Here is a 27,640-nt window from a genome sequence, read left to right as displayed (position 1 = left end):
AGGAGACAGAGGGAAGAGAAAGAGAAAAAATTTCAAAAACAAAAGAATGAAAGTTGAAAACTATTTTTATATATGTTTGGAAAAATAAGTGTTTTGGGGAAAAAAGTGATTTTGAGCACTGCTGTCTCTCTATATAAATAGCTTTGATTTCTGAATACTGCTTTTTATATCCTTTGACCATTTATTAACTTGGGAATTACTTATGTTATTATAAATTTGACTTAGTTCTCAAGTTCTCTGCTTTCTTTTTTTTTATATTGGTCACATTTCTTCTATTTGTACAAAAACTTTTGTAATTCAATAATAACATTATATAATTTGCTTTTCAGAATGCTCACTATCTTCTCTTTGGTCATAAATTCTTCCCTTATCCCCAGATCTGACAGGTAAGATATTCCATGTATCCCTCATTTGCTCATATTATCACCCTTTATATCTAAATCATGTATCTATTTGAGCTTATCGTGATATATGATATGAAATGCTAACATATACATAGTTTTGCCAAATCACTTTTCAGTTTTCTGAAAATTTTTGTGAAATAGTGAGTTATTGTTTCAAAAATTTGGATCTTTGGGTTTCTCAATTACTAAATTACCAAGGTCATTTACTACTATATATTGTGTACCTACTCCATTCCACTGGTCCACCATTCTATTTTTTTAGTGATTACTAGATTGTTTTGATTATTGCTTTGTAATACAGTTAGAGATCTTGTATTGCTAGGCCACCTTCACATTTTTATCACATCGGTTTCCTTTATATTCTTAATCTTTTGTTCTTCCAGATGAATTTTGTTGCTATTTTTTCTATATCAATAAATTAATTTTTTATAGTTTGGTATATTATTCAAAATATTAATTTAGACAGAATTTTTATTTTTATTATATTGGTTCAACTTATCCATGAGCAATTATTGTGCAGATCTGACTTTATTTGTGTAAAAAGTGTTTTGTAATTATGTTCATATAGCTCCTGACTCAGTCTTATCAAGTACACTCCCAAGTATTTTAAATTGTCTACCATTATTTTAAATGGGATTTATCTTTATCTCTTGCTGCTGAATTTTATTGGTATCATATAGACATGCTTATGATTTTTGTGGGTTTATTTTATATTTTGCAACTCTGCTGAATTATTTCACCTATTTTTTAGTTTATTCTCTAGGATTCTGTAAGGAAATCATCATGTCATTTGCAAAGAGTGACAATTTTGTTTCCTCATTCCTTTTTCAAATTCCTTCAATTTCTTTTTCTTCTTTTATTGCTAAAACTAAAATCTTTAGTACAATATTAAATAATAATGATGATAATCGCATCCTTGTTTCATCTCTGATCTTATTGGGAGGATTTATAGGTTATTTTCAATACAGATAATTCTTGCTGATGGTTTTAGATAAATATTAATTATTATTTTAAGGTAAGTTCCATTTATTATTGCTATTTTTTTAAAACAGGAATGAATGCTGTATTTTGTTAAAAGTTATTTCTTCATCTATTAACATAATCCTAGAATTTCTGTTGGTTTTGATATTGATGTGGTTAATTATGCTAATAGGTTTCAGTTCTGCATTGCATTTTTTAGATGCTATATGTCTAATTTTTTTAAAGTTCTATTCATTTCCTTAACTTCTTTATTTATTTTAGGGTTTTGTAGACTTATTTAGTTCTGAAAATGGAAAGTTGAGAATTTCCACAAAAAAAACAAATAAATATGGTGGAACCACAGACAAAAAGACTTAGCTTCTTACAAGTTAAAGAACTGGAGGGTTTGGAATTTTGAATCATGAAGGCAATGTAGCTATTATTACAACCAAGAATAATCTATCCAGCAAAACTGAGAATAATTCTTTCACTATAAAAGCATATATTTAATGAAATAGAGAACTTTCAAGCATTCATGATGAAAAGACCAGAGCTGAATTGAAAATCTCACATTGCAAGAGAAGACTCAAGAAAAACATAAAAAGGCAAATATATAAGAGATATTATAAAAGATACAATAAAATTAAACTATTTACTTTCCCATATGGGAAGATGGTACATGTCCAAAGAACTGCACTGTCATTAGTATAGTTGGAAGGAGATTATATACATGTGGTATGAGCTGATTATGTTGGGATGATCAAAAATAAAGGAGTGAGAAATAACAGTGTATACTTGGGAGATAATAGAAGAGAGAGGTAGAAAGGAAGAAATTTACATGAAAGAAGTGGCAAAAGTCATTATTAATCAGAGAAACGCAAATTAACAACTGTTTGGACATGTATACATATATTGTATTTAATTTATACTTTAACATATTTAATATGTATTGGTCAACCTTCCATGGGGGGGGGGGAAGGAGGGGAAAAATTAGAACAATAGATTTGGCAATTGTCAATGTTGTAAAAATACCCATGCATATATCTGGTAAATAAAAACTATTAAAAAAAAAAGAAATGGCAAGAAAGCTTTTACAGTGGAAGGAAAATGGATGGTTGTGGTAGTAGGCAATGCTTGAACCTCACACTTTTACTGCAATTGGTTTAAAAGGGAAGAATATATGTGTGTGTATCTGTGTGAACATATATATATATATATATATATATGTATATATAATCTACACATATATATTCACACATTTCTCACTCTCTTTTTCTGACACACACACACACACACACACACACACACACACACATTCAGACAGAGAAAACTCTTTTATCCAATAGGGAAACAAAGGGCAAGGGAAAGACAGGGGATGATAAAAGGGCAGTGGTCAGAAGCAAAATAGACTTTTGAAGGACAGGATAGAAAGAGAGAGAGAGGGAGAATGATAAACCTAGATTGAGATAAATATATAATAATCAAATATATAAAATCATATAATAATGCAAATATGAATGGGATTATTCCTCCCATAAAATGGAAGCAGATAGGAAAATGTACTAGAAATCAAAATTCAACAATAAGTTGTTTACAAGAGTCACTGAAGCATAAAGACATACAGGCAGAGTTACATATGGTGTAGAATTTATTATTCTTCAGCAGAATGAAAAAAAACAGGGGTTGCAATTATGATCTCAGATAAAGCAAAAGCATAAATAGACTTCATTAAAAGAGATATTTAGGACAACTATATCTTGATTAAAGGTACCATAGACAATGAAGTAATATCAAAAAATTTAACTATACATTTTCTATTAAAGAGCTCTTTTAAAAAATATATATAGGGGACAGAATCAATTTTGTAAAAATAAGAGCTATTTCCCCAATTGATAATTTATTAAGAAATTTCTTCAGTTGAAGAAATCAAAACTATCCATAATCATATAAAAATGCTCTAAAACACTATTAATTGAAGACAGCAAATTTAGACAATTCTCATGAACCACTACACGGCTATCATAATTGACAAATATTGGAAGATATGAGGGGAAAATAGATGTGATAATATATTGATGTATTGTTGTTGGAGTTGTTAACTTATCCAACCATTCTGAAGGGCAGTATTAAACTTTGCCAAAAAGGTTCTAAAACTGCATTCACTTCAAGATCACAAAATTCCTACTAAGTCTATATCACAAAAAAAGTAAAGAAAAAAAAGAAAAGAAGCTATATATGTAAATATTTAAAGCAATTCTTTTTGTGGTGGCAAACAATTGGAAATCGAGAGATAGCCACTCATTTGGGAAATGATGAAACAAGTTATGGTTTGATTGTGATAGAATACTATTATGCTATGAAAAATTATGAGGGAGATGCTTTCAGAAAAACCTAGGAAGATACACACACACACTCACAGATACACATACACAGGGTCTCTGATCTTCATCCCACTGCCAAAATGTGGCAACAAAGGTTAATTAACCCTGCCTTAAAGTCCTAAGATATGCTAGAGAATAAGCTTGTTAGTTCTTTTCAAAAAGAGGTAGAAATGTCATGGTAAGGAAGAGAGAGATCACCGAAGGCAATCTGTGTGCTCTGTTAATGTACTGTATAAGTGAATTCCTGAAAAGACTTGAAAAAAGAATCAAAACAATGGGCAAACATGGATATATTGTGATCTGTATTGCATTCACACCTATTGATGAAATTACAGAACCACTGGATACTGATATATTAATAGATCACAAAACTAGAACCAGTGAGTAGAAATTACAGGGAGTTTTTGTTGTTTCCCCTTTGTACTCAGAGGACCAAAATGATATCTCAATATTGACTTACAGCTGTGGCTGACCCTTTTATCATCTCCTCGTATTCCTTTGCCCTTCTATTCCCTGCTGGGTAAAATGGCTTACACATGCACATAGGTTTATGTATGTCTATGTGTGTGTGTATATATATATATATATATATATGTATATATATATACATATATATATATATAATTTAGGTAATCTTCCAAATATTCTATATTTTGCTGATGTGTTCTGAGTTATACATTGTTTCCTCCATTAGATGCAAACTCCTTCAGGTCAGGGGCTATTTTTACTTTTTTTTTTTTTTTTTTTTTTTAATATTCCCTGCTTTTATCATAGTGTCTGCTACAAGTAAGCACTTCATAAATTCTTGCTGATAAACATATATGACAACAATCATCTTGATTTTTCCCTTCTAGATTTGCCATCTTGATTTCAAAAGATAATTTATGTATTTTCCTGTTTCTGGGAGCAATCATGAGTTCTTATATCTGATTGTGCAATCATTAACTTTAGATGAAAAAGACTAAGGTCTCCCACTGCATTCAGTGCATCACCAGTCATCCTGATCTCTAGCTTGCCATTGGACCCACAAGGCTCCCGAGGAAAGAGTGAGGTACCAACTTTGCACAGCCCTCTCACACTTCAATCTAATTTCCTTGCAAGTTATGACATCACCTCCCTGATGTCACGGTCTTTTTTGAGAACAAGGATAAACAACTCCCAAGAAACGAATCTGGAGATTAAAAAAAACAAAACAAAACAAACCTTCCTCTTCAAAAACGAAACTAACTCGTTTACTAAAAAACGAAACTAAATATCATTGGCTGTTGTGAGCATTGCTATTCTGTGTGCTCAGAGGGAGTAACACTTTCTGAGCTACTTGCAGCTTTCCCACTGCACAGATTGAAGTTTGCGACTTATTTTTCTCCAGTAGATCAATTTATCCCTAGTCACTACGACTTTTGCCTTTTCCCCAAGAGCTCAACTTTTGACCCGGTAAGTCTTGGCCAGTAAGTACCTACTTGGGTTTAAAAGGGCTGCAGGTGCTCCTAAGTGAGGGTTTCCTTATTAGTCATCACAGATGCTGGAATGAAAGAGAAAAAGAGAATGAGAATAGCTTGCTTGCTTGGCCTTCGGGGATGCTTCCGAAGCAAGAAGGAGGGAGACAATCTGATGGAATGCAGTGATTATAGCCCAAGGGGAAACCTTATTGAACAAATGCTGCTTATCTCGAGAAATACTCCTGTGGTTGGAGGGGATCTTTTACTCTAATCCCATATTTATTTTGTGCATGGGAAAGTAAGACAGAGACAGGTGAAGTATTTTACTCGTTATTCTGTAGATAATAAATAACAGCATTAAAACACATTTCTTTCCAGAGTTTTACATCATATTGCTTCAATTTCTTTATCTATTGAGTGTGTATTTGTTGGGGGAGGGTTGTAGGGAGATTGAAATGAGATAATTTCCAGAGTAGGTTCCAATTCTCTTATTCAATGACTTATGAAAATGAGTAATAATTAATAAAGGGCTCTGAAGGTGAAGAGGGTTTAGAAGAAAACAGTAAGACAGCACAGGGATTCCAATCTGAGTCTCCTGACTTCATCTTCAACACCCTTTTTACTCCATCATTTTGTGTTCAATTTCTTCCCTCCTTCCCCTCTCTTCTTTAGTCAAGTCACTTCTTTAACGTTTCCTTACTCTTCATTAGCAGACTAGTTCCAAGAGCTTCCTTCCTCCCTCTTCTCTTCCCTCCCTTCCTGTTTACCTTCTTCCTTATTTTTACCATACCCTTACCTTAAGGTGCTCTGAGTCAAAGGAATGTCTTTTCCTAAAAAAAAAAAAAAAAAAAAAAAAAAAAAAGAAAGAAAGAAAGAAAGAAAGAAAAAGAAAAAAAAGTTTGAAGAGGTAAGTTTAAATCCCGACTCTGAGACTTACTACCTAGCTGAGGTAGTTGCTGAGTTGCTTAAAAAGGATCATCTAGTCTGTTTAAAAAATGTACTAAATAACCTTTAAGGATTCATCAAAATCTAATTTTCTTTTTGGGGGGTTTAAAAGGGCTGCAGATGCTCCTAAGTGAGGGCTTCCTTATTGGTTACCCCAGAAAACAAACCTTATTGTTTTATTTTCTTCCCTAGAGCTGACCAAAGGAAGCTTTTCTAGAGCAAGATGAGTTCTTAAGGCAGAAACCGCTTGGGGAGAGGTATTTTGGGACTGAAGGGGAACTATGGGGCCACAAATCTAGGGTTATATGGAATTTGATGTCATCTAGTCCAATTCCCTCATTTTACAGATGAGGAAACTGAAGGACATCACTTGTTAAATATTTGCTGTATACCAGATATTGTGCTGAACACTGTGCTGAACAGCTACAAATCCAAGACATTCCCTGTCCTCAAAGATCATACATTCTAAAGAAGCACACAAAACTTAATGTGGAGTGATAGACAGGGAAGGAGATTATGAGCTAGGAATTCATAAAAGTTATGAGTGGAACCATGGGCCAATCAATTGGCACTTCCTTTCTAGAGGAAATGATGATGTATATCAAATGACTAATCCAATGTCAGGTATGTACTAAATATCACAGGTAGATTTTGAACCTAGATTCTCTGATTCCTCAATCATTCTGCAGTACCAGATGTTCCTTAACTGGCAATTGTGAGGGGAGAAAGGAGAGTGTCTTCTGAAAGCTAAAAAAAAAAAAAAAAAAAAAAAAAAAAAAAAAAAAAAAATGACAGTCACAACTGCTCAGTATAGCCCTGAAAATGGAAAGTGGCAAGAGACAAAGACCACAAAAACCACAGAAAATAAGACTAAGTATTTCAAGTAGTCAGACGTCTCTGCAGAGATAAATGAGTCTGATCAAATAACTAGAACAACTGAAAACAGCACCATCTAATAAATGAAATATGGTGTGATACATGGTCAGTGTATATTTATTTATTGAGATAAAAGACAGTCCCTTCTCAAGGAGCTCAATATCTAGTGGAGAAGACATACAAATGATCACATATAAACAAGCTATATATGATAAGTTAGAGATAATCATCAGAGGAAAGGAACTAGAAAAGCTTTCTGAACAAGGTAGATTTTACCTGGAATTTAAAGGATTATTGTTTATTGTTTTCCCTTCATTCTAGATGAAGACCATGATTTCAGGGAGGGGATGCCATGTTATGCAAGTGAATTGAATTTAAGTGAGAATGCTGTTCAAAGTCACTTTCTCCTCTAGAATCATCTGGGTCTGGCAGCAAGATATAAATGAGAATGACTGGAGATGGCCCTGGCTGCAGTGGGAGATCTTGTTTTTTTTTTAAGCTAAAGTCTTTCCTGGGTCTCAATTTGGCTGAGGAAACCACTCATTCAGTGACTAAGGATAGGTAAAAAAGGATTATTGAGAAGCTAGGAAGGAAGTGGAGGTGTGGAGAGAGAGAGAATTCCAGGAATGAGGAACAGCCAATAACAATGCCCAGAGTTGGAAGATAGAGTAATAGGTGGAGGGACAGCAAGGAAGCCAGTATTAATGGACTATGGACTATGGACTATGGAATATGGGAGAGAGTTGTATGATGAAAGGTGTGTGTGTGAGTGTGTGTGTGTGTGTGTGTGCGTGTGTGTGTGTGTGTGTGTGTGTGTGTTTAGTAAAGGCTTTTAAAATCAAACAGAAGATTTTATATCTGATCTTAGATAGGGATAGGGAACTATTACAGTTTATTGTGTAGGGGGATGACCTGTAATTGGAAGACCATTTTGGCAGCTGAGTTGGAGAATGGAATGGAGCAGGGAGAGACTTACAAGCAGATCCACCAGCAGGCTCTTGCTATGGTCTAGGCATGATATGCTGGGGACCTTCACAAAAGTGGTGGTAGTATCAGAGGAGAGAAAGGAATATTTGGAAGATACACTACAAAGATTAAAAAAAATATGAATGATATGAAAACTTTCTTATTGCACCCCCAACCTCCAGCTTTGTGCATTCTCACAGCTTCAACTTATCTTGTAGTTACTATCTTTGTGTATATGTCATGCCCCTGGGTAGAATGTATATTCTGGGGGCAGGGACTAAATTTAGGTTTTTGCCTTTATAGTGCTTTGGACTGAATAGATGCTTGTTGAAATGAATTAATTCACAGAATCATTTGGCCATAGGCTCATAGAAGCATAGCTGAAAGGAATCTCAAAAGGATATCTCATTCAATTCCTTCATTCTTCATGTGAGAAAATAATATTCAAGAATAAAAATTTCTTGATTTTAATATGATTTAATGAATGATTTTTGTTTCACTTTCTGAATGATAAGAGTAGTTAACATATGGATTCTCTGATGATTCATATTCTAACTATTTTATCTGGAGAGCTAATTATAAAGATGATGATGGAAGTGGTAGTATTAATGTTAGCTAACATTTATCTGACTATGATAATGGGTAGATCATGTGGACAAGTGAAAAGTATTAGATAGTTGTATGAATAAGTCAGCAAAATCAATATTGATATTGAGGTGTTGTAGACAAATATAAGCCCAGTCCTGATGTCTCCAAGGAGAAAAGGTTTTGGCAGTAATATCAACAGAGACCAAGGGTTTCATATCGAGAGAGCAATAGAGATTGGGGGAATAGGACATCCTTTTCTACTTTCTCAAATTCCTGTTGACTTTAAAATAATGCAAGACCACCTCAGGAAAAAAACGGTCCAGTGGCTTTCTTCAACATAATAAATTATAGTAGTTTCCTATCCCCATCTAAGATCAAATATAAAATCTTCTATTTGATTTTTAAATTGTTCAAACGATTGATTCAAACCAGTTCCACTTGTGCAGTGATGAAGATAACCATCTACACCCAGAGAAAGAACCATGGGAACAAAGGGTGGGACACAACATAGCATTCTCATTCTCTCTGTTGTAATTTGCTTGCATTTTCTTTTTTTTTTTTTTTTCTCAGCTTTTCTTTTTCTTCCTTCTTGATTTGATTTTTCTTGTGCAACCAGATAACTATATAAATATGTATACACATATTGAATCTAACATGTATTTCAACATATTTAACATGTGTTGGACTACTTGCCAGATAGGGGAGGGAGTGGGGGGAAGAAGGGGAAAATTTGCAACAAAAGGTTTTGCAAGTGTCAGTGTTGGAAAAATTACCCATGTATATGCTTTGTAAATAAAAAACTTTAATTAAAAAAAGAAAAGATGGTCCAAAGAGTTGGAGGAAAGGGATAAAATGTGACTAAAAGCAATTTACTTATTATAGAAGAAATGGCATGTATAGCACATTGAAAGAAATAGAAGAAAAGATTGTGGAGTGTCACTGAGAGTGACATGAATATGACAGTTTGATGATGGTATCAGTGGAAAGGATTTTGGAGCTGGAGAGGGAGAGCAATGAAACTGAGTTGGGGAAAGCACATTGGAGAGTAGATCATGATACATATTAGCAGCAATAATTCAATTCATTATCTCCTGAAGTATCCCATTCCACTTGTAGATAGCTTTAATTATTAGGATATTTTTTTCTGGATTTCAATGAAAAGTGCTTCTCTGTAACTTCTATCCCTTGCTTCTGTTTTTTCTCTTATGCAACCTATTAGAACAAATGTGATTCTTCTTTCTCATGGCAGAACTTTAAAGGTTTGAAAAACAAATTTTATAATTTTTCAGCCTTAACTTTTCTTTCCCCCAATATAAACATACACAGATTGTTTAATTTCTCTTCATATGACATAACCTTAATTCCTCTTACCATCTTGATTGCTTTCTCCCTTATCAATTTTCCTTCTAATACTGTAATTTGAATTGTCCAACAGGTCTGATATGGCCAAAGTTTAAGTATATGAAGGACTCTGATCTTCCTAGTGTTGGATGCCATTCTTCCCTTAGTGCTCCTCTCTTAACCTTCTTGGATGCTTGTGTACACTAAACTGGATCTTTATGGCCCATTTAATTATCAAATAGCTTAAATGTGTGTGCTATTCCATTGTGATGCTTTCAGAATGCAAGACTACAAAATGTGTTTTGGTGAGGTCCATAGACTATGAAACTATGCTATAAAACTTCAACATCAGAAGAAAAAATAAAGAGTAACAAGTTTTTATGAAAATCTTTTTTTTTTCCTGCTCTAAAAGATTCTGAAGGGTTCATAGTTTTCATTTTTCATTGAAACTTTTGGCCAATGAAGTTTTCTTCCACAAGTCTAGCAAAATTCATTCACCTGAAGATACCTCTTAGTTGATTGCTTCTTATTGCCTTAGCTTCCTGGATAACATTTTCCCAGACTCCCTGATATATTTTTACCTCTTTTAATATTTCTCTTTGTTTTTTCTTTTGATATTGAACTTTTTGCTATTTCAAGTTAAAAAATACTTTTACAAGAATTTTGTAATCTATCTGGTCCTCTACTAAACAACAGCAACAAAAATCAAACCAAACAAAAACCAAAAAGAATAATCTTATTCAAAAAATACATAGTTGTACAGAAAAAACTTCCAGATTAGTCCTGTCGGAAAATATATGTCCCTGTTCGGCATTTTAAATTAAATTTATAACATTACAAACACTCTTTGGCAGATGGTGAAAGACATATTTCCTCTTTAGTTTTCCTGACAATTGGTTAGTCATTGCATTGATCAGAGTCCCAAAGTTAAGTGTTTTTCTCTATAATATTGTCATTGTTTTAATTGTTCTCCTGTTCCTGTTCACTTTACTCTCCATTAATTCATGAAAGTGTTTAGTTTCCTCTGAAATTGTCAATTTCACCACATTAATGGTATAATATTTCATTACCTTTGTATAATATGATTTATTTAGCTATTTCCCAATAGGAGAGTCTCTTAGATTTTAAAAAATATATATATTATTTATTTTTTTATTAAAGCTTTTTATTTTGAAAGCATATGCATGGATAATTTTTCAAATATTCTCACAAAACCTTGTGTTCCAAATTTTCTCTCTAAAAGAAAGTAGATATCAGAAATACAATATCAGAATAATTAGAGTAACTAAAAGTAATATTGACATTTCCTTTCTCAGTGTTTTCTTCTACCTTTCATATGGTTTTTAAGCTCCTTTTTTGAGGTCTTTCCTGAGTTCTTTCTGGGCTTGAAACCACCTCCATTTGTCTTTGGGGTTTTTAGGTATTTTGACATTGTTGTCCTCTTCTGAGTTTGTGTCTTGTTTTTCCATGTCATCATCATAACTTTCTATTGTTAGATTCTTTTTTGTTGTTGATGTTCATTATTTTTTTTTTTGCCTTTCCTCTTTCTTTTAAATGTGAGCTTTGCCCCGCAGTGGTATTCCTGTCTCTGGCTTCTTGTGCCAGTGGCTGCAGACCTTGCTTGTTTATCTTGTGCTGCATTAATGTTGCCCTGAGGTGCATAGGGGACTCTTTTGTCTGGTACTGTGCTGGGGGTGGGGTGAAAATAGAGCCTGGAACTTCTGGAGGCAATAAGGTCTGGTAGCTTACTTGGTGCTGAGCTGTGTCTTAGATGGTGTCTGGCATGTGCTGAGACCAGTATTATGGCATTTCTTTGTGACTACACTGAAGCATGAGGCAATCTGGCCTCTGGAGGCTTCCTGTTTGCCTGGGGACATTTGAAGTAAATAGCTGTTTACTTAGGTAAATATACCTGTTTGCCAGGGATTATGATAAAGCAAGTGGTGGTTTAGCTTTTGCAACATTTCTCTTTGCCCATGCCTACCCCAAAGCACTGGTGATTCTGAGAGCTGGAATCCACCGGCAACCCTGGCTATGCTAAGGCAAGTGGAAGGTTCTGGTGTTGACATTTACCTGTTCCACCACATTGGGGCTCAGGATGTCCTGCTGGTTTGCTAAGGTAGGGCTTGTTGTGAGATTGCTGAGAAGCTTTCTATCCTGGGCTGTATCCCTCTTTTACCTGAGTGAGATGAACCCCATTGCTCATCTTCTAAGTTTCCTGGGCTAAAGGATTGTCTCACCTCATGAAGAAGAGCTGGTTCTGCTCTTTGAGGACCTGTCTTGGGACACTATTTTATGGTTGCCCAGAGGTAAATATCAAGAGTTACAGTGATTTACTGCTTTCTCTAGATCAGTTGTTTTTCTGATGAGATGTTTCACATACTCTTCTATTTTCAAATTCTTTGGACTAATTTATATTATTTCTAATATATATTATGATATATATTATGTCTTAGAACATCATCAATTTCCTCTTGTCAAATTCTGGTTTTCAGAGAATTTTTCTTAAGTTTATTATTTTCTATTTCAAGTTGATTGATTTTCTTTTTGTATTTTACTTTGTTTTCTTGTATTGCTCCTTTTTTCCCTAATTTTCCCTCAATCTTTCTCATTGCTCCCTACTATTCTTGCAGTGATTGCAAAATACAGCTGTCCTCTCTGCCTTGGAATTGAAACTGGGGGCTCTACTCTTTTGCAAGAGCTGGCAGTCAACAACACCCCTGCCCCTCCGCTATTGGATTCACATGACCTGGGCTAACTCTTTTCCCCTGAAGCCATGGGGTTGGGGGGAGAGGATGCATCTGTTCAGCACAGCCATGCTTGGTGCCTCTAGAAGACTGAACAACTGTAGAAGGTCCTTCAATCTTTTCCTACTTAGCCTTCTGATCCTGACTTTGTTGATGAAAGTTGCTAAAATTGTGGTTGCCTCCCAATCCTGTTACCTTCAGGACTTGTTTGTTAATCCTGTAGAGTTAACTTAGAAGTGTTTACAATTCACTCAGGCAGCACATGTTCCCTTAAAAGTTAAGTTTTTCCTGGAGTCTTGCCAGGTTTCCCCAACTTTTGTCTAATTCTGCTGCTCTATATTCCCTCTAAAATATGTCCTGCCATCTATTTCTTCATAAAATATTTAGCTGAAAGAATACTGGAGGGGGTGCTGACAGAGGCTTGAGAAAAGAAAGAAAGGTTCAGTCAGAATGGCTGAATGATTTTTTCAAAGTTTAATCAGCAACTACGAATGGGGTAGAAAGGTGAAAAGGAAAAATAATCTAGTGTTGGGGGTTTGTAGGATATGAGTCCTGGAATGAGAAAGCAAAGAATCTAAGAATACATTATATCATAGAGTTGAACTGGTTCACTAAGATGTCAATACTTGGAAGGAAAGACCATACTTATGGCCAGAGTAGGGTTGGGATGACCTGAGAAAAACATTGAGGGACAAAGGAGTTGGATATCATGGAGTAGAATGAAATATATTATTTAGTCTCAGTTTCTTTAGCAATAAAGAAAGGATAATGGGAACTTGATTTTATCTTATGCCTTTTAATTTTCTACTTCTCTCTTCTAGCTCTTACTGAGACTCTGCTCCCTTCTGTTAACATTGACTTCTTGCTCAACTTTCTCAATTCTGGTTGTATTTTCATTTAAATCCCCTGACTTAACTGGTTGTAATAGGGTAGTCTTAATTACTTTTTTTTTTTTTGTTTGTTTTTTTGTTTTTGTTTTCAATAGTATTTTACTTTTCTAATTATGTGTCAAGATAGTTTTTAACATTATTTTTGTAAGATTTTGAGTTCAAATTGTTTTCTCTCTTTCCTCCTCCCCAAGATAGCAAGCAAATTGATATAGGTTATACATGTACAGTCATTTAAATATATTTCCATATTAGTTATGTTGAGAAAGAAAAATCAGAATAAAAGAGAAAAATCATGAGAAAGAAAATACAAACATAAAAGTGAACATAATATGCTTCAATTTACACTCAATCTCCATATTTCTCCCTCTGGATGGGGATAGTATTTTTTTTTTTTTTTTTGCATTTTTTTTTATTATATATATATATATATATATATATTTTATAATATTATCCCTTGTATTCATTTTTCCAATTTACCCCCCCTCCCTCTATTCCCTCCCCCCGACGACAGGCAATACCATACATTTTACATGTGTTACAATATAGTCTAGGTACAATACATGTGTGCGAATATCACTTTCTTGTTGCACAATAAACATTAGAATCCGAAGGTACATGCAACCTGGGCAGACAGATATTAGTGCTAACAATTTTCATTCCCCTCCCAGTGTTTCTTCTCTGGGTGCAGCTACCTCTGTCCATCATTGATCAACTGGAAGTGAGTTGGATCTTCTTTATGTTGAAGATTTCCACTTCCATCAGAATACATCCTCATATAGTATTGTTGTTGAAGTGTACAGTGATCTTCTGGTTCTGCTCATTTCGCTCAGCATCAGTTGATTTAAGTCTCTCCAGGCCTCTCTATATTCCTCCTGCTGGTCATTTCTTACCGAGCAATAATATTCCATAACCTTCATATACCACAATTTACCCAACCATTCTCCAACTGATGGACATCCATTCATCCTCCAGTTTCTAGCTACAACAAAAAGAGCTGCCACAAACATTTTGGCACATATATGTCTCTTTTCGCTCTTTAGTATTTCTTTGGGATATAATGGGGATAGTATTTTTCATTCCAAACTTATTGAAATATGATTTGTAATTGTCTATCACCACATCTAGACTCTTCTCTGCTATCATTTTTCAGAAACTTTTCCTTCTTTGAGGCTTGTACAATACTGATTTTTTTTTTTACTTAATCCAGATCTTGGTGGCCATTATCTATCAAGTCTTAAGACTTTCTCCTTCCTTCCTTAATGATTTTAGTGATTGATTCAGTCTATTACTTCACATCCTTACCCTTTACTAGGGAGCTTTAATATACATATTGATGTTTCCTCAACTCCCCTAAAATTTCAATTTCTCTATCTATCCAATTCTCATGACCCATTCCTCTGCTTCATCTGGAATATCAGGAGTTATCATAAATAAAATGATTTTAGATCTACTTGGGGTGAGAGAACCTTTTTAGCTCAGGCACTAAGTTGAGCTCCTAAAGATGAAAAGGGCTCTGAAAAGCAGGAGGAAAAGGATAAAGAGTATGTAGGAAGATTTTTGAGAGGAAAGTAATTTTAAAATCCTAAGATATTAACATTTCTCACCCTTCCCCATGTATATTTCAGAATTGTTGTGAACAGCAACCATTTTTTGAGTTTCTGAAGAAATTTATCAGACTTCAAGGACAGTTTGGCTTTTCCCAATGGCAACTAAAATGGGTAATTTACAATATCAAACTTCACAAAATCATATCTCCTAGTTGGAAAGAACTTCAGAGATCAGTAAACCCAAATTCTGGGAGGCAATAAAGCACACTAGACTTCTCTGGGATTAGAGGACTTGTATTCAAATCTTACTTCTGTCATTTACTACCTATGTCACTTTAGTCAATTATTGAATCTCCTTCACTCTCAGTTTGCTTATCTATGAAGCGAGAGAGGCAGACAAAATGACCTCTGAAGTTCTTTCTGGCGTATATTGTAGATTCTATGAAACTGTAAATGAATAAAGTATCCCTTTCATTGATTAAGTCTGAAAAATAGTCTTCTAGCCTCACCTTAAAGACCTTCACGTGACAGAGCTTCACACCTCTGAACTCATTCTACTTTTGTATTCTATTTCTGGGCAGTTCTCATTAAGGAGAATTCTTCTTCCCTTAAATCAAAAAAGACAACAACATGGGATGGTGGAAAGAGTGAAGCTGGGAGAGATCTGAGTTTGAACCTTGACCTTGATATCTATGTAAACTTGGGCAAATCACTTTAACTTTTCAGAGCCTTGCTTTCTTTTATTTCTGTTTTGCCTGCTTCTCAGGGTATAATGAGGAGAAAAGCAGCTAGTATGTCATGTATGTTGTAAACATTAAAGCTTTATAAAAATGCCAGCTTTATTATCAAATAGAATCTAGTTGCTTTCCTGTAACTTTTAGATGTTAATTTTCATTCTGCCCTCTGAGAACAAGGAAAAGTCCAAGTTATCTTTCTAACAGTGTTTTTAAGACATCTGAAAAAATCTCTCCAAATATCTAAATGCTTGATATATTACACATACATTGTATATATGTATGTACATGTGTGTATAGATTCATATGTATCTGTATGCGGGTATACATATAAATATACATGTATACACACATATATGTGTGATGGGATAGATTAGAGTCAGATTCAATTGTCTTGGGACAGTCAACTGTTAAATTTCCATGGCCATTTACATCTTAGAAATAAGCAGATACTACCAACTAGAGCCAGATTTATTGTTTTGTTGATTATCTAGATTTAAGAAAGTGATGGGGAAAAATTTTAAGAATAAATATTAAAATCAAAACTGAGATGTATGTCATCTGTACTTCCCTTGCAAGAGAGCTGATTGTCAAATATATACTAGCACATCATTGTGTATAATATGACTATATATGCACACAAAAAATGTCTATGTATATAACATATGTCTATGTTAGGCAACTAAGTGACATAATAGATACAATGCTTGATTTAGAGTCAAGATAGATCTAAAGTCAAATCCTCTTTAGAGTTTTATTAGCTGTGAGGCCCTGGGTAAATCATTTAACTTTTTTTTTTTTTTTGGTTTTGTTTCCTTCCTTGTAAAATGGGAAGAAGAATAATTATTATTATATTAATAATAATAAATTAATTATTATTGTTAGTTTCAAATGAGATAATGTCTCTAAAGTACTTTGCAAATCTTAAAGTATATAAATGCTGATAATAATCTTGTTTTTATTTGTTATAAATTATAACATAGTGATTATTAGAAATTTTACATTCATCTAATAATATTTGGAATTATTATTAGCCCCCTAAGAAATTTCTCTTCATTTCCAAAAGTTCTCAGGTACTTCACCTGATTCTTATATCTCATGGTTTCGATAATGATAGTAGGGAATATTTCTATAGTGCTTTAACATTGGCAAAATATTCTTACATGATATTTTATTTGGTCCCTATAATTACTCAGTTGGGGTAGTTGCTATTATTATCCTCATTTTAAAGATGGGAGACTTGAAATTAAGTAGGTTTAAATGACTTGTCCAAAGTTATACAGTTAGTAACACTAATACGCTATTCTTCATAATACCATAATTCATAATACTATATTCATTATATAATTCATAATACTATATTCAGTGTTCTACCACTTGGCTTCCTCTTTAATGTCTTCCTTTCATTTTTATTATTTTTCTTTGTTTTATAATCAATAATCTTTTATAAGATTATTAATTTTATGTCTTACAGTCCTATAGGCAATTTTATTTATTTAATTTATTTAAATAAATTCAGCAAATATCTATACATATAATATTTTCAAGTATAGTTTTGGTTATGGGGAAATAAAGATTTTAAAAGTTCATCTTTTGTCCTCCTAGAAATTTACACTGCCTTCTTTCATTTTCCTATTTATAACAGAAAAATATATTTCAAAAACCTATGGATATTAGAAATAACTTGGTTGCTTCTTTTCAGATATAAAAGGCTGCATGAAACTTTTGGAGAAAATGTCAGTGTTGATTTTGAATGAAATTGCAAAATCCAAGTAAGTCCCCTGAATAAAGATATAAATGCTTTTAAATAAGTAGTTTGGCATTCTGAGTATTTTTACATAATTGAAGAGAGGTGTACATGAGTTTTCTGATAGTCTTCTTAACATAAGTTTGGTGGGAGTGAGCTTCTCTCTTGATCTCTTCATTATATTTCACATCATGAAAATATCCTTAGTTCCATAAAGAATAATAAACCCATAAATAAAAAGCCTTTCCTGAATAATTGTTTAATCCAGGTTGTTTGTGATCTTTATTTCAGCTATTCGAGCTTACTCAATGATTTTGTTGAATCTGAACTCTTCCTGATTGATGGGGATTCCTTATTTATCACCTGCCTAAATGATGAAAAATTGAGGGCAGAACAAAATCTTCACTTTTTCTACTTAGTTGAACGTTATCTTTTGGATTTGAGAAGTAAAGGAGGCCAATTTATTGTTGTTTTCTTCAAGGTAACGTTTAAATCCATTAAAAGAAAACCTCATGCAATCAATTACAACAATTAACATAGGAATCATATTTCTGCTGGTATATGCAGTTTAACAAACAATGTGATTATGGTGTGAAAATATTGGATTTTGAGGGAGATCCTGAGTTTCTCATCTTGGGTTTGCCACTGTGAAATTGTATTATGTTCAAGGCTTCAGTTTACTGATTTGTAATATGGACTAGGTTACCACTGAGCCCCTTTCAGCTTTAAATTAAGGATCCTATGACAAATGAAATATTTTGTGCAAAAATATTGCTGAGAATGTGTGGCAGGCTAGTCATGAGGAGAAAAAAAGAATTAAAAAGTTCTTTTTATCAACCATGCTTTTAGCATCATCTTTCTCAGAAAATCTGATTTTCAACCCTGGCCCTTGGCCACCTTGAGTTTCTTGGGAAAGAGAAAAAGAGATCTTGGAAATGGAATTTGAATTAAGTTTAAAATATGACAAATTGCATTCATTCTGAGATTTAGAAAAGTTGAAAGTACAGATTAAGACTATGAGAAAGGCAAAGCAATGATTCTATACTAGTATTGATCCTGACTTTCTCCCCCTCAGATTGTTCTTATCCCTCACTCCCTATTCCTACCTCCTTTCAACTTTTTGATGTTTTAATTTCCCCTTAGATTGTAATCTCTTAGAGGGCAGGGGTTATAAGTATCTCTTGTGTTTGACTTTACTACTAGGCATGAGTACCAAAAAGAGATTAAAAAAAAGGAAAATGACATATGTACAAAAAAAATTTCTAGCAGCTATTTTCTCAAGGCAAAAAAAAGAAATGGGGGGGGATTCCCATCAATTGGGGAATAACTGAATAAATTGTAATATGTTATAGTCATGAAAATGTTCTCTGGGAAATGTTGAACAGGATACTCTCAGAAAAAAAAAAAAAAACAAAAAAAAAAAAAACCAAACCTGGAAAATCCTCCATGAATTCAAGCAAAGTCAAATGCATTGTAATACAAAGTAGTATCAATGTTCTGGAATGATCAGCTGTAAATGGCTTAGTTATTCCCAGTAATATAATGATCCATGACTACTCTGAAGGACTTAACAGTGAAAAATTCCATCCACACCCAGACAAGGAACTCATTGTGTTTGGATACAGATTAAAGCATTTTTTAAATTGTCTCTTCTTCTCTCCCTCCCTCCTTCCATCCTTCTCTCTCTCTCTCTCTCTCTCTCTCTCTCTCTCTCTCTCTCTCTCTCTCTCTCTCTCTCTCTCTCTCTCTTTCTATTTATTTCTTTCTCTCTATTTCTATTTTTATGTCTTTAATTTTTCTTTCACAACATGACTTTTATGGAATGTTTCACATATAATTTCACATGTGGTTTCTTAATTGTGGGTGGGGATAAAGAAGAGAATTTAAAATGCAAAAAAATTTAAAATAAATGTAAAAAATTAGTCTTAAATGTAACTGGGGAAAATGATAAATGAATGAATGAATAAATAAGTATTTCTAGTGTTTGATACTATTTCTGGTACATAATAGATTTTAATAAATATTTATTGATTGTTTGGGGCCAATTCAGTTTAGTCCAGTTTAATCTAACCTAACTCAAAATTCTGGTTTAAGCACTTATGTTCAAGAGATGAGCTGGCAAGTATCCAAATGCAAGAAACAATAACTTTTAGAATCTGTCCTCCAGTGGCTTTCATTCTGCAAGAAATGCCATCTTCTAATCATCCACTAGATGATGTCAACATTCTTACATAATCTTGCTTTGTTTTTTTCTTCATTCAGGATTTTGAACACTCATATTTTGAAACACCTGAACTTCTTCCATTAAGGACTGCACTAATTCTCCACCTTCAGAAAAATACTGACATTAATATTCAAAGTGAATTTTCAGGATGTTTTTCACAGGAATGGAATTGTTTCTTAGAAGAAAACTGCCCATATTTTTTACTAGTTTCAGATGAAGGAATGACTTCTCTACAAACGTATCTTTTCTATTTTTATATCATACATTCCTGGTCCATGAAGATCAGTACTGCTCTGATTTCAGGGCAGACATTAGATATTCTCAGAGTTCACGCATACTTTATGCTCAGCAGACACAAGAATCAGAATTTTTTCAAGAAGGTAAATTCCTTTTAAAAAGTGTTTCATTGACATTTGTTTGTTTGTTTGTTTTTTCATCATAGTCAGTCATCATAACATTTCTCTAGTCCATTGATTCTTTTCTTGTTATAGAGAAAACAGTTAAATAAAAGAAACTTATCAAAATGATTGCATATAATAATTCATGGGACATTCCTTACTATAGTAGTTAGGAAGCAGATGAATACATTGAATCAGAAAGATTCAAATCAGAAATCATTGATCAGAAAGATATTGTGACATTTGCACTTCTAGCACTGCTTAGTGTTAATTAAGCTTTTAGCTGACTTTCTCCACCTAATTCACCAGATTCTATAATTTGAACCATGGTTTATATAACCATTTTCCTTAACATATTCTGAGATATATCTTAATTCTTAAAATAACACTTTCAGTATCAATGTTCAAATATCAAATTATTGGAGCAGAGAGTATTCTTTTTTTTTTTTTTTTTTGTGACTTCTACTGTGAGCTTACATTTCATTAGCAGTGAATGAAGCCTGGTTCTTTTTCGTTTTTTAAGTGTCTTACTGCTATTCTTCTCTTTAAAATAATCACTATCACTTTCCCATGAGTTTCTCACACTACAAAAGTATACCTACTTCTTCATAGCCCTACTTGTAGTGCATTTCATGTCTGATTTTTTTTTTTAATTTGATAGGTATGAGATGAGACAGTTCATTAAAGTTTTTTAAATTTTCATCTCTATTATTGAGCTTGAATATTTTAAAATTATTTATAAGAAATTTTGTTCTACATTAGAATTTTGATTATTTATATTTTTGATTACTTATGCACTAAGGATTTGTGGTTACTATTATATTTTACTTACATATCATTTACATATCACATTTTAACAGATCCTTCATGTTTTAGATTTCAAAATTCTATCATGTGTATCATAAATATTTTCATTTTGTATTTCTCTTATTTTAATAATTTAATAATTTTATTTATTGCATTATAATAATTTAGTTATTATATTCATTATATTATATATAATATGTATATATATAATATTTATTTATTCCATTATTTCATTGAAAATATTTTAAAATTTAGGCTAGCAAAAATTTCTTCCATTAATAAAAATTAATTACCTTTCCAAAATTGAGAAAATAATTTATTCTTTCTTTTTTTCCTAGTTTATTTTTCATATCTCTCATCTAATTGAACCTTTGGGATAAAAATATTTATATATGATTGTATATGTGTACACATTTATATATATTCATATATATGTATATGAACACATACGTAGTCACACAATGCATATATACATATACATTTACATATATATTCAGATGTTTCTGTAGATCTGTTTTACACATGTCTATGTATATCTACATATATATATTGTGGAGAAATAGGTATATTTTTGTAACATATAAGAGTTTTGTTGGCTTCATTAGGAAGTAACAGTGAAGTTTAAAAAAATAGCAGTGGTGTGTGTGTGTGTGTGTGTGTGTGTGTGTGTTTGTAAAGACATGAGTTCAAATCTTTTTCTGATATGGGCATCCCTACCAATTTTTCCATGCATGTTTGTTAAAAAATGAATCATTTTGCAGATATGTGTTTTCTAAAAGTTTGACCAGAAAGGCAGCACAATTTGGTGGTTTTAGAGGTTAGGAACACCTGGGCCAATGTTCTATGATCCTTAGAAAGTTGCTTTACTTCCTTGTATCCTTGGAGACTTCAATTGCAGAACAGATACTGCTTTGCATTGGTTGTATGTATTCCTGCATCAGGACTTCCCTACACCAGTAAAATTACAAGTCCAGACCAAAAAAAGTTTTGCCAACATATTTATATTCATTTGGTTCAATTCCTAATCTACCTATTCAAGACCATCAATCTATTACTCTATTTTTTTTTTTTTTGCCACATAGTTTCAATGATAACCACTTTGTAATGAAGTTTAAATGAGAATACAAGACCCCAATTATTGGCTTTGCTTTTCAATGTGCTTCATAATGATCTTGCTTCCTTGTTTTTCTATATACATTTTATTATATGAAAACCACAATTCCAGAGGACTGATGTGAAGCATGCTAACAAAAGAATGATGGACACAGAGTATAGAATGAGGCAGACATTTCTAGATATGACCAATGCAGAATTTGTTTTGCTTAACTATGCATATTCATCAAAAGGGTTTTTAAAAATTTTGTTTCCATTTGGAGATGGATAGGAAGAAGAGAAAATAAATGGGTATTAATTTATAAAAAAAGGTTCATATAGAGTACTAATGATCAGGAGTAGAATTTATTAGGGAAAAAAGCAGAGGTAGTAATCACTGATCTCAGATAAAGTTAAAGATAAAATAGATTAAATCAAAAGAGAAAAATGAGGAAACTATATTTCATGTCAGCCATATTAATATTGTTTTAGACTATTTAAAACAACCAGATAGTATATGATTGGAATAATGCTGTGACATAGGAAATAAGTTGATAGATTTAGAAAAATCTGGAAAGACTTGGACCTAAGAAGGATGATGTTATCCACTTTCAGAGCATATGAATATTATATATACATATATATATCTAATGATGGCATCTTTGTACATATATCTGTATGTATATGCATATGTATATATACATTATAAATTTATGTGCATATGTACAGATAAATATACCCATGCTTATTTGTAGCCTGCTTGACAGAAGTGGGAGGAGGAAAGGGGAAAAAAAGAATAAAGTAAAAATTACACAGCAGAGAACAAAAAAAACCCTACAAGGAAATGAAAAGATGGACAGTTCTGAATTCAATGTGTACTATTATTATTTATACTTCTTTAAATGGCAATTTATTGTTACAAATTTTGAATCCTCTATTATGTTCTGTAGGTACATGATAATGTTTTTTCTTTTTCTTTTTTTTTCTATTTTGTACTTAAGTTTTAAATAAGTGAATTAAAATTTAACAACACCAAAAAAATTTGGTAAAATAAAATTTACTCTTAAAGGCTATCTTCAAAATATAATCCATGTAAGTTTCCTTGATAGATACCATAAAGAGAACTGTTGGAAAACTTTCTGTCAATGTCAAGTGAATCATATTTGCCTATATTTGACAAATATCATAGGACCATCTTAAAGGTCTTATCTTTTTTATGCACACTCAAAGGAGACTTGGCTGAATAATCCATACCAGATCAGTCATAGATGCAATATTCCTATTTTCCACTCTTTTCCAGGTAGTTTGATAGACGATCCAAAATTAAATAGTGGATAAGAGCAGAGTGGATTGCATTTAGAACATTAGGCAATGCTTTTGAAGATCCTAAACTCCTTAGTATGACAAATATTTATTTTTAATTAATGAAAGTTATGAATTTGGCAGTGTATTTCCATTGATAACTTACATGCAAGATATCGCATGAATGGTACTGTCTTAGGGAATATATTCTTAGAAATATATACTAGAAAAGGGATTTGGGTCAACAATAGAATGAGTGAAGGATAATTTACTCTCACAAATAACTATATGAATAGTTGGCTGGTACTCTTAAAATATACTGTGACAAAGAAAAAAAAAACTTCAAGCACAGTAAGTAGATCCTTTATGAAGGTCAAGGATAAAAATGATACATTATGTGATAGTAAGGATGAATTAAGATCTGTGCCAGTGGAGGGAATAGTTCCCAAATTGAAGAGATCATGAATCAACTGATACTTGGATGGGTTTCATTGTTTGAAAGATTATGATTTACATCTTAATGAAAGACTGAATTGATCTGGATGGATAATTATGTTCTGAACTAAAAATATAATTCATATGATTTGTTCTTTTTTGAAGGAAAAAAATGAAATGAAGAGAGTTTACCAAACTCTGATTGAATATTTGAAAACATCCAGTGTTGCAGCACTGACACCATTGTTTGACCAATTAGATTGTAACAATTGGGAAAAAGAGGTAATAAAGCTACTGTTTCTTTATTTAAAAGTCTGAAAGAATTTGAAAAAAAAAAAGCTTGTATGTTTTGCCTTTTAAATATCATTAAATTCATTAGTTTAAACTGGAGTCAAGATACAAAAAGAACTAAATAAGTAGAACAAATGGACCAAATGTATCATTAAAGTTTACTACACATAAATCTAAAGTCCTATGAGTTAAAAAGGATCAACTTCACAATTAGAGTAGCAGAGATGTATAGCTAGACATGGAAAATAATCCAAGACGTTTAGAACATCACAAATTGAATATAAGGTACTCACATAAAATGTCTAATGAGAATTTAGGCTTCATTTTGAGTCTTTAGACTCAGTATCCAAGTAAAAATCATTTTAGCAAGGACATGCCAAGGACAAGACAATCCACACATGATAATTAGGGCAATGAGGTACCTTGAGAATAGAATTATAGAATCTTCCAGTTGGAAGGATCTTCAGAGACCACTTGATTTAACATACATGAGAAAAAGAAACCCTAATATTCTCTGTCTAATCTACTCCTCCTGAAGAACTTTGTTCTATCTACTCTCATATACTTCTAATTATTAGAATTACTTTCTATTTCTTTCACTTGAGCCCAAATAGGGCTTTTTTTCAATTTATACCCATTGCTTTTAATTTTGTCCCCTGAGCTTGATCAGGACTTTTCCACATCGTAGCCTTCATATGTTCCTTCAACCATTTTTCTTATGGTATGGTCTCTAAGGCCACCAAATATCTTAATCTCCCTTCTCTGGATGCTTTCCTATTTATCAATGTCATCTCTGAAGTGGGACATTTAATAGAGCATGGTACTACAATTTTGCTTTTATCAGGACAGAAGAAGGCATTTGCTATGTTCTGAATAATCAATGACATTTATATAGTACTTGAAAAATTTCAAAATCTTTTATACCTATTACCTCATTTAGTCCCCATAACAACCTGAGACAGGTATTACAGGTATCATTATCCTAATTTTTTCTCTTTAGAGAAGAAGGAACTGGATCTCAGGGAGATCAAAAAAATTGTCCAGAGTATCAAAATTCTTTCTGACTTATTCCAACAAGTGCATCTCACAATTTTTAATAAAATCCCAGATCATAGTAACTTATTTTTTAATTGCCATCTCTCTCATTTCTAATTCATACAGAGTATGCAATACATAAAAGCTCTATCTTGCACAAAATAAATGCCAAGCCATGCATTTCCCATCTTTTATTTGTAAAGTTTATTTTTTAAATCAAGTGTAGAATTTTATATTTACCTCTATTAAATATCATCTTATCATATTTGGCTTGTTGTTTTATTTTATTAAGATCTGTCCTGAATGGCATCTAACATGCCAGCTATTCTATGTAGTTTTGTGTCATTTGCAATATTTACATCTATGTAATAAATAATAAGTGTAAACAGCACTGGGCTGAAGTCAGAAAGACCTGAGTTCAAATTTGGTCTCTGTGACTCTGGACAAATCACTTAACTCTATTTACCTCAATTTCTGTAAAATAAGCTAGAGATAGTAATGATAAACCTTCCTTCCTTCCTCCCTCTATCCCTCCTTCCCTCCAAACCTCTTTCCCTCCCTCTCTCTCTCCCTCTTTCCTTCCCTTCCTTCCTTCCTTCCTTCCTTCCTTCCTTCCTTCCTTCCTTCCTTCCTTCCTTCCTTCCTTCCTTCCTTCCTTCCTTCCTTCCTTCCTTCCTTCCTTCCTTTCTTCCTTCCTTCCTTCCTTCCTTCCTTCCTTCCTTCCTTCCTTCCTTCCTTTCCTCCTTATCTTTATCTTTGCTAAGAAAACCCAAAATGTGGTCAGAAAGAGTCAATTCTGACTGAACAACAAAATAAATAATAACGAGCATTTATAAGATACTGACTAGGCACAATGCTTTATAAATATTATCTCATCTGAATCTCATAACTCCTGAGAGGCAGGTGCTATTATCACCCCCTTTTTACAGTTGAGGAAACTGAGAGTTTAAGTGATATTACCAGAGTCATAGAGCTGTCTCAGGCCAGATTTGTACTTAGGGCTTCCTGATTCTAGGACCAGGACTGCTTATAAAATCTTAGGCAATGTAGATAGTAACAGAGACCTGTAAAACAACAAAACTAAAATAAAACTGGTTATATAGCAGAACTGATGAGCAATCAAAGGGCTCTATTGCTATCTAAAAAAATTAAAGTAAAAGAATTAATATAATATTAGTTGGTGGACTTTCCACAAGGGGTTCATGAAAAAAGGGATAAAAATTGAATAAGATAAGAAGACATGGATAGGTTTCCATATATTCTTTTGGAAAACAGAGAACTACACCAAAGAACTAAATCTTCTACACAGAGAGTCACAAAGTATTGAATTTAAGTAATGGATATTAGCATGCATTAATAGAAGCATTTTGTGTTCACTGTAGAAAGTCACAGTCCCATTGTACCTTGACCTTCATAGACCTGTTAAAGATTTTAGTTTAAAAAGGTCAAAGTCTCATACTGCATCCAAGGCCATCTCCAGTCATTCTATTTAATATGTTGCCATTGGACCCAGATAACTCCTTAGGAGAAAATAAGGCTGATGACTTAGCACATCCCACTCTCACTTAAATCCATCTTTCTAGCATGTCATGGCATCACCTCCTTGATATCATGATCCTCTTGGAGAACGAAGGATAAACAACCACTCATCTTATTAGGTCTTATGTTGTTCCTTATACCTAAACTGTCATAGAGAGTATATCATACATTACTTATCTTATCAATGGAGAGGTATATTTTGTCTCCAAGGATATTATATTAAAGTGCAATTGATTATTTGTCTTCCACTATCCTACTCCTTTTCCTTCTTATGTGGGGACACAAGTATACACACACACACACACACACAAAACACACACACGCACACACACACACACACACACACAAAGGTATAGCTGTCTTATGGCTTATGCTTTCAGAGACATTTCATCAAATTCACATCTTCAGCATCCTATTAAAGGGGATCACTAGAATCTTGGAGAAGTTAGCTTTCTAGTTATTTATTATTAATAACATCATATTACTCAAAGAAATTTTTAGTTTTTCTTCTACTTAAAATTTAAAATGAGACAAATGTACACTTAGTTCATCTGAAAAACAAACAAACAAACAAACAAACTTGTTGGGCAAGCCATGAATGCCATTGAATTTTTCATTGAAGACTACTTATCCTGAAGAACTTTCAGTAAAAGTACTTTATTCTAAAATTGTGATAATTATCTTTTGCACCAGATATGTTGGAGTACTGGTCAACTTCAAGACCTCTGGCCAAAAGGATCTGATATTCAACGTGTTCTCTGTGTCCTGTCATGTTCTTTGTCCTTGAAAATGTACAACAATTTTCTAGAAAAGGAGAAGAAATCTTCTCCAGCAATAGACACATCTGAGGTAGGATTTAAGTTTTTCATTCAACATTTTTCTTTTCCTTTTAAAAATCTTATACAAGCTTAATAATTGTTTTCTTTTAATTCTTTCTCTTTTTATTGCCATT

At 32.8% G+C, this 27,640-nt stretch overlaps 1 protein-coding gene across 2 annotated transcripts in view; it reads left to right on the top strand.

The window, feature by feature from the left end:
- Window positions 1-5,044: 5,044 nt before the first annotated feature.
- The window catches only part of LOC141547912 (putative ATP-dependent RNA helicase DDX60), a 115,000-nt gene continuing 92,404 nt past the window's right edge, over window positions 5,045-27,640 (top strand). For both annotated transcript variants that reach the window (XM_074276599.1, XM_074276598.1), the window contains exons 1-7: window positions 5,045-5,179; window positions 15,163-15,255; window positions 17,521-17,590; window positions 17,857-18,046; window positions 19,828-20,169; window positions 23,989-24,105; window positions 27,382-27,537. In XM_074276599.1, coding sequence (XP_074132700.1) covers window positions 15,240-15,255; window positions 17,521-17,590; window positions 17,857-18,046; window positions 19,828-20,169; window positions 23,989-24,105; window positions 27,382-27,537 — 891 coding nt within the window. In that variant the 5' untranslated portion in view covers window positions 5,045-5,179; window positions 15,163-15,239. The remainder of the gene's footprint in view (window positions 5,180-15,162; window positions 15,256-17,520; window positions 17,591-17,856; window positions 18,047-19,827; window positions 20,170-23,988; window positions 24,106-27,381; window positions 27,538-27,640) is intronic.

This window comes from Sminthopsis crassicaudata, chromosome 6 (genome assembly GCF_048593235.1).
Source record: "Sminthopsis crassicaudata isolate SCR6 chromosome 6, ASM4859323v1, whole genome shotgun sequence".
Taxonomy (NCBI): Eukaryota; Metazoa; Chordata; class Mammalia; order Dasyuromorphia; family Dasyuridae; genus Sminthopsis; species Sminthopsis crassicaudata.
Note: the sequence above shows the minus strand (reverse complement) of the source record. Positions and strands in the feature narration are given on the sequence as shown.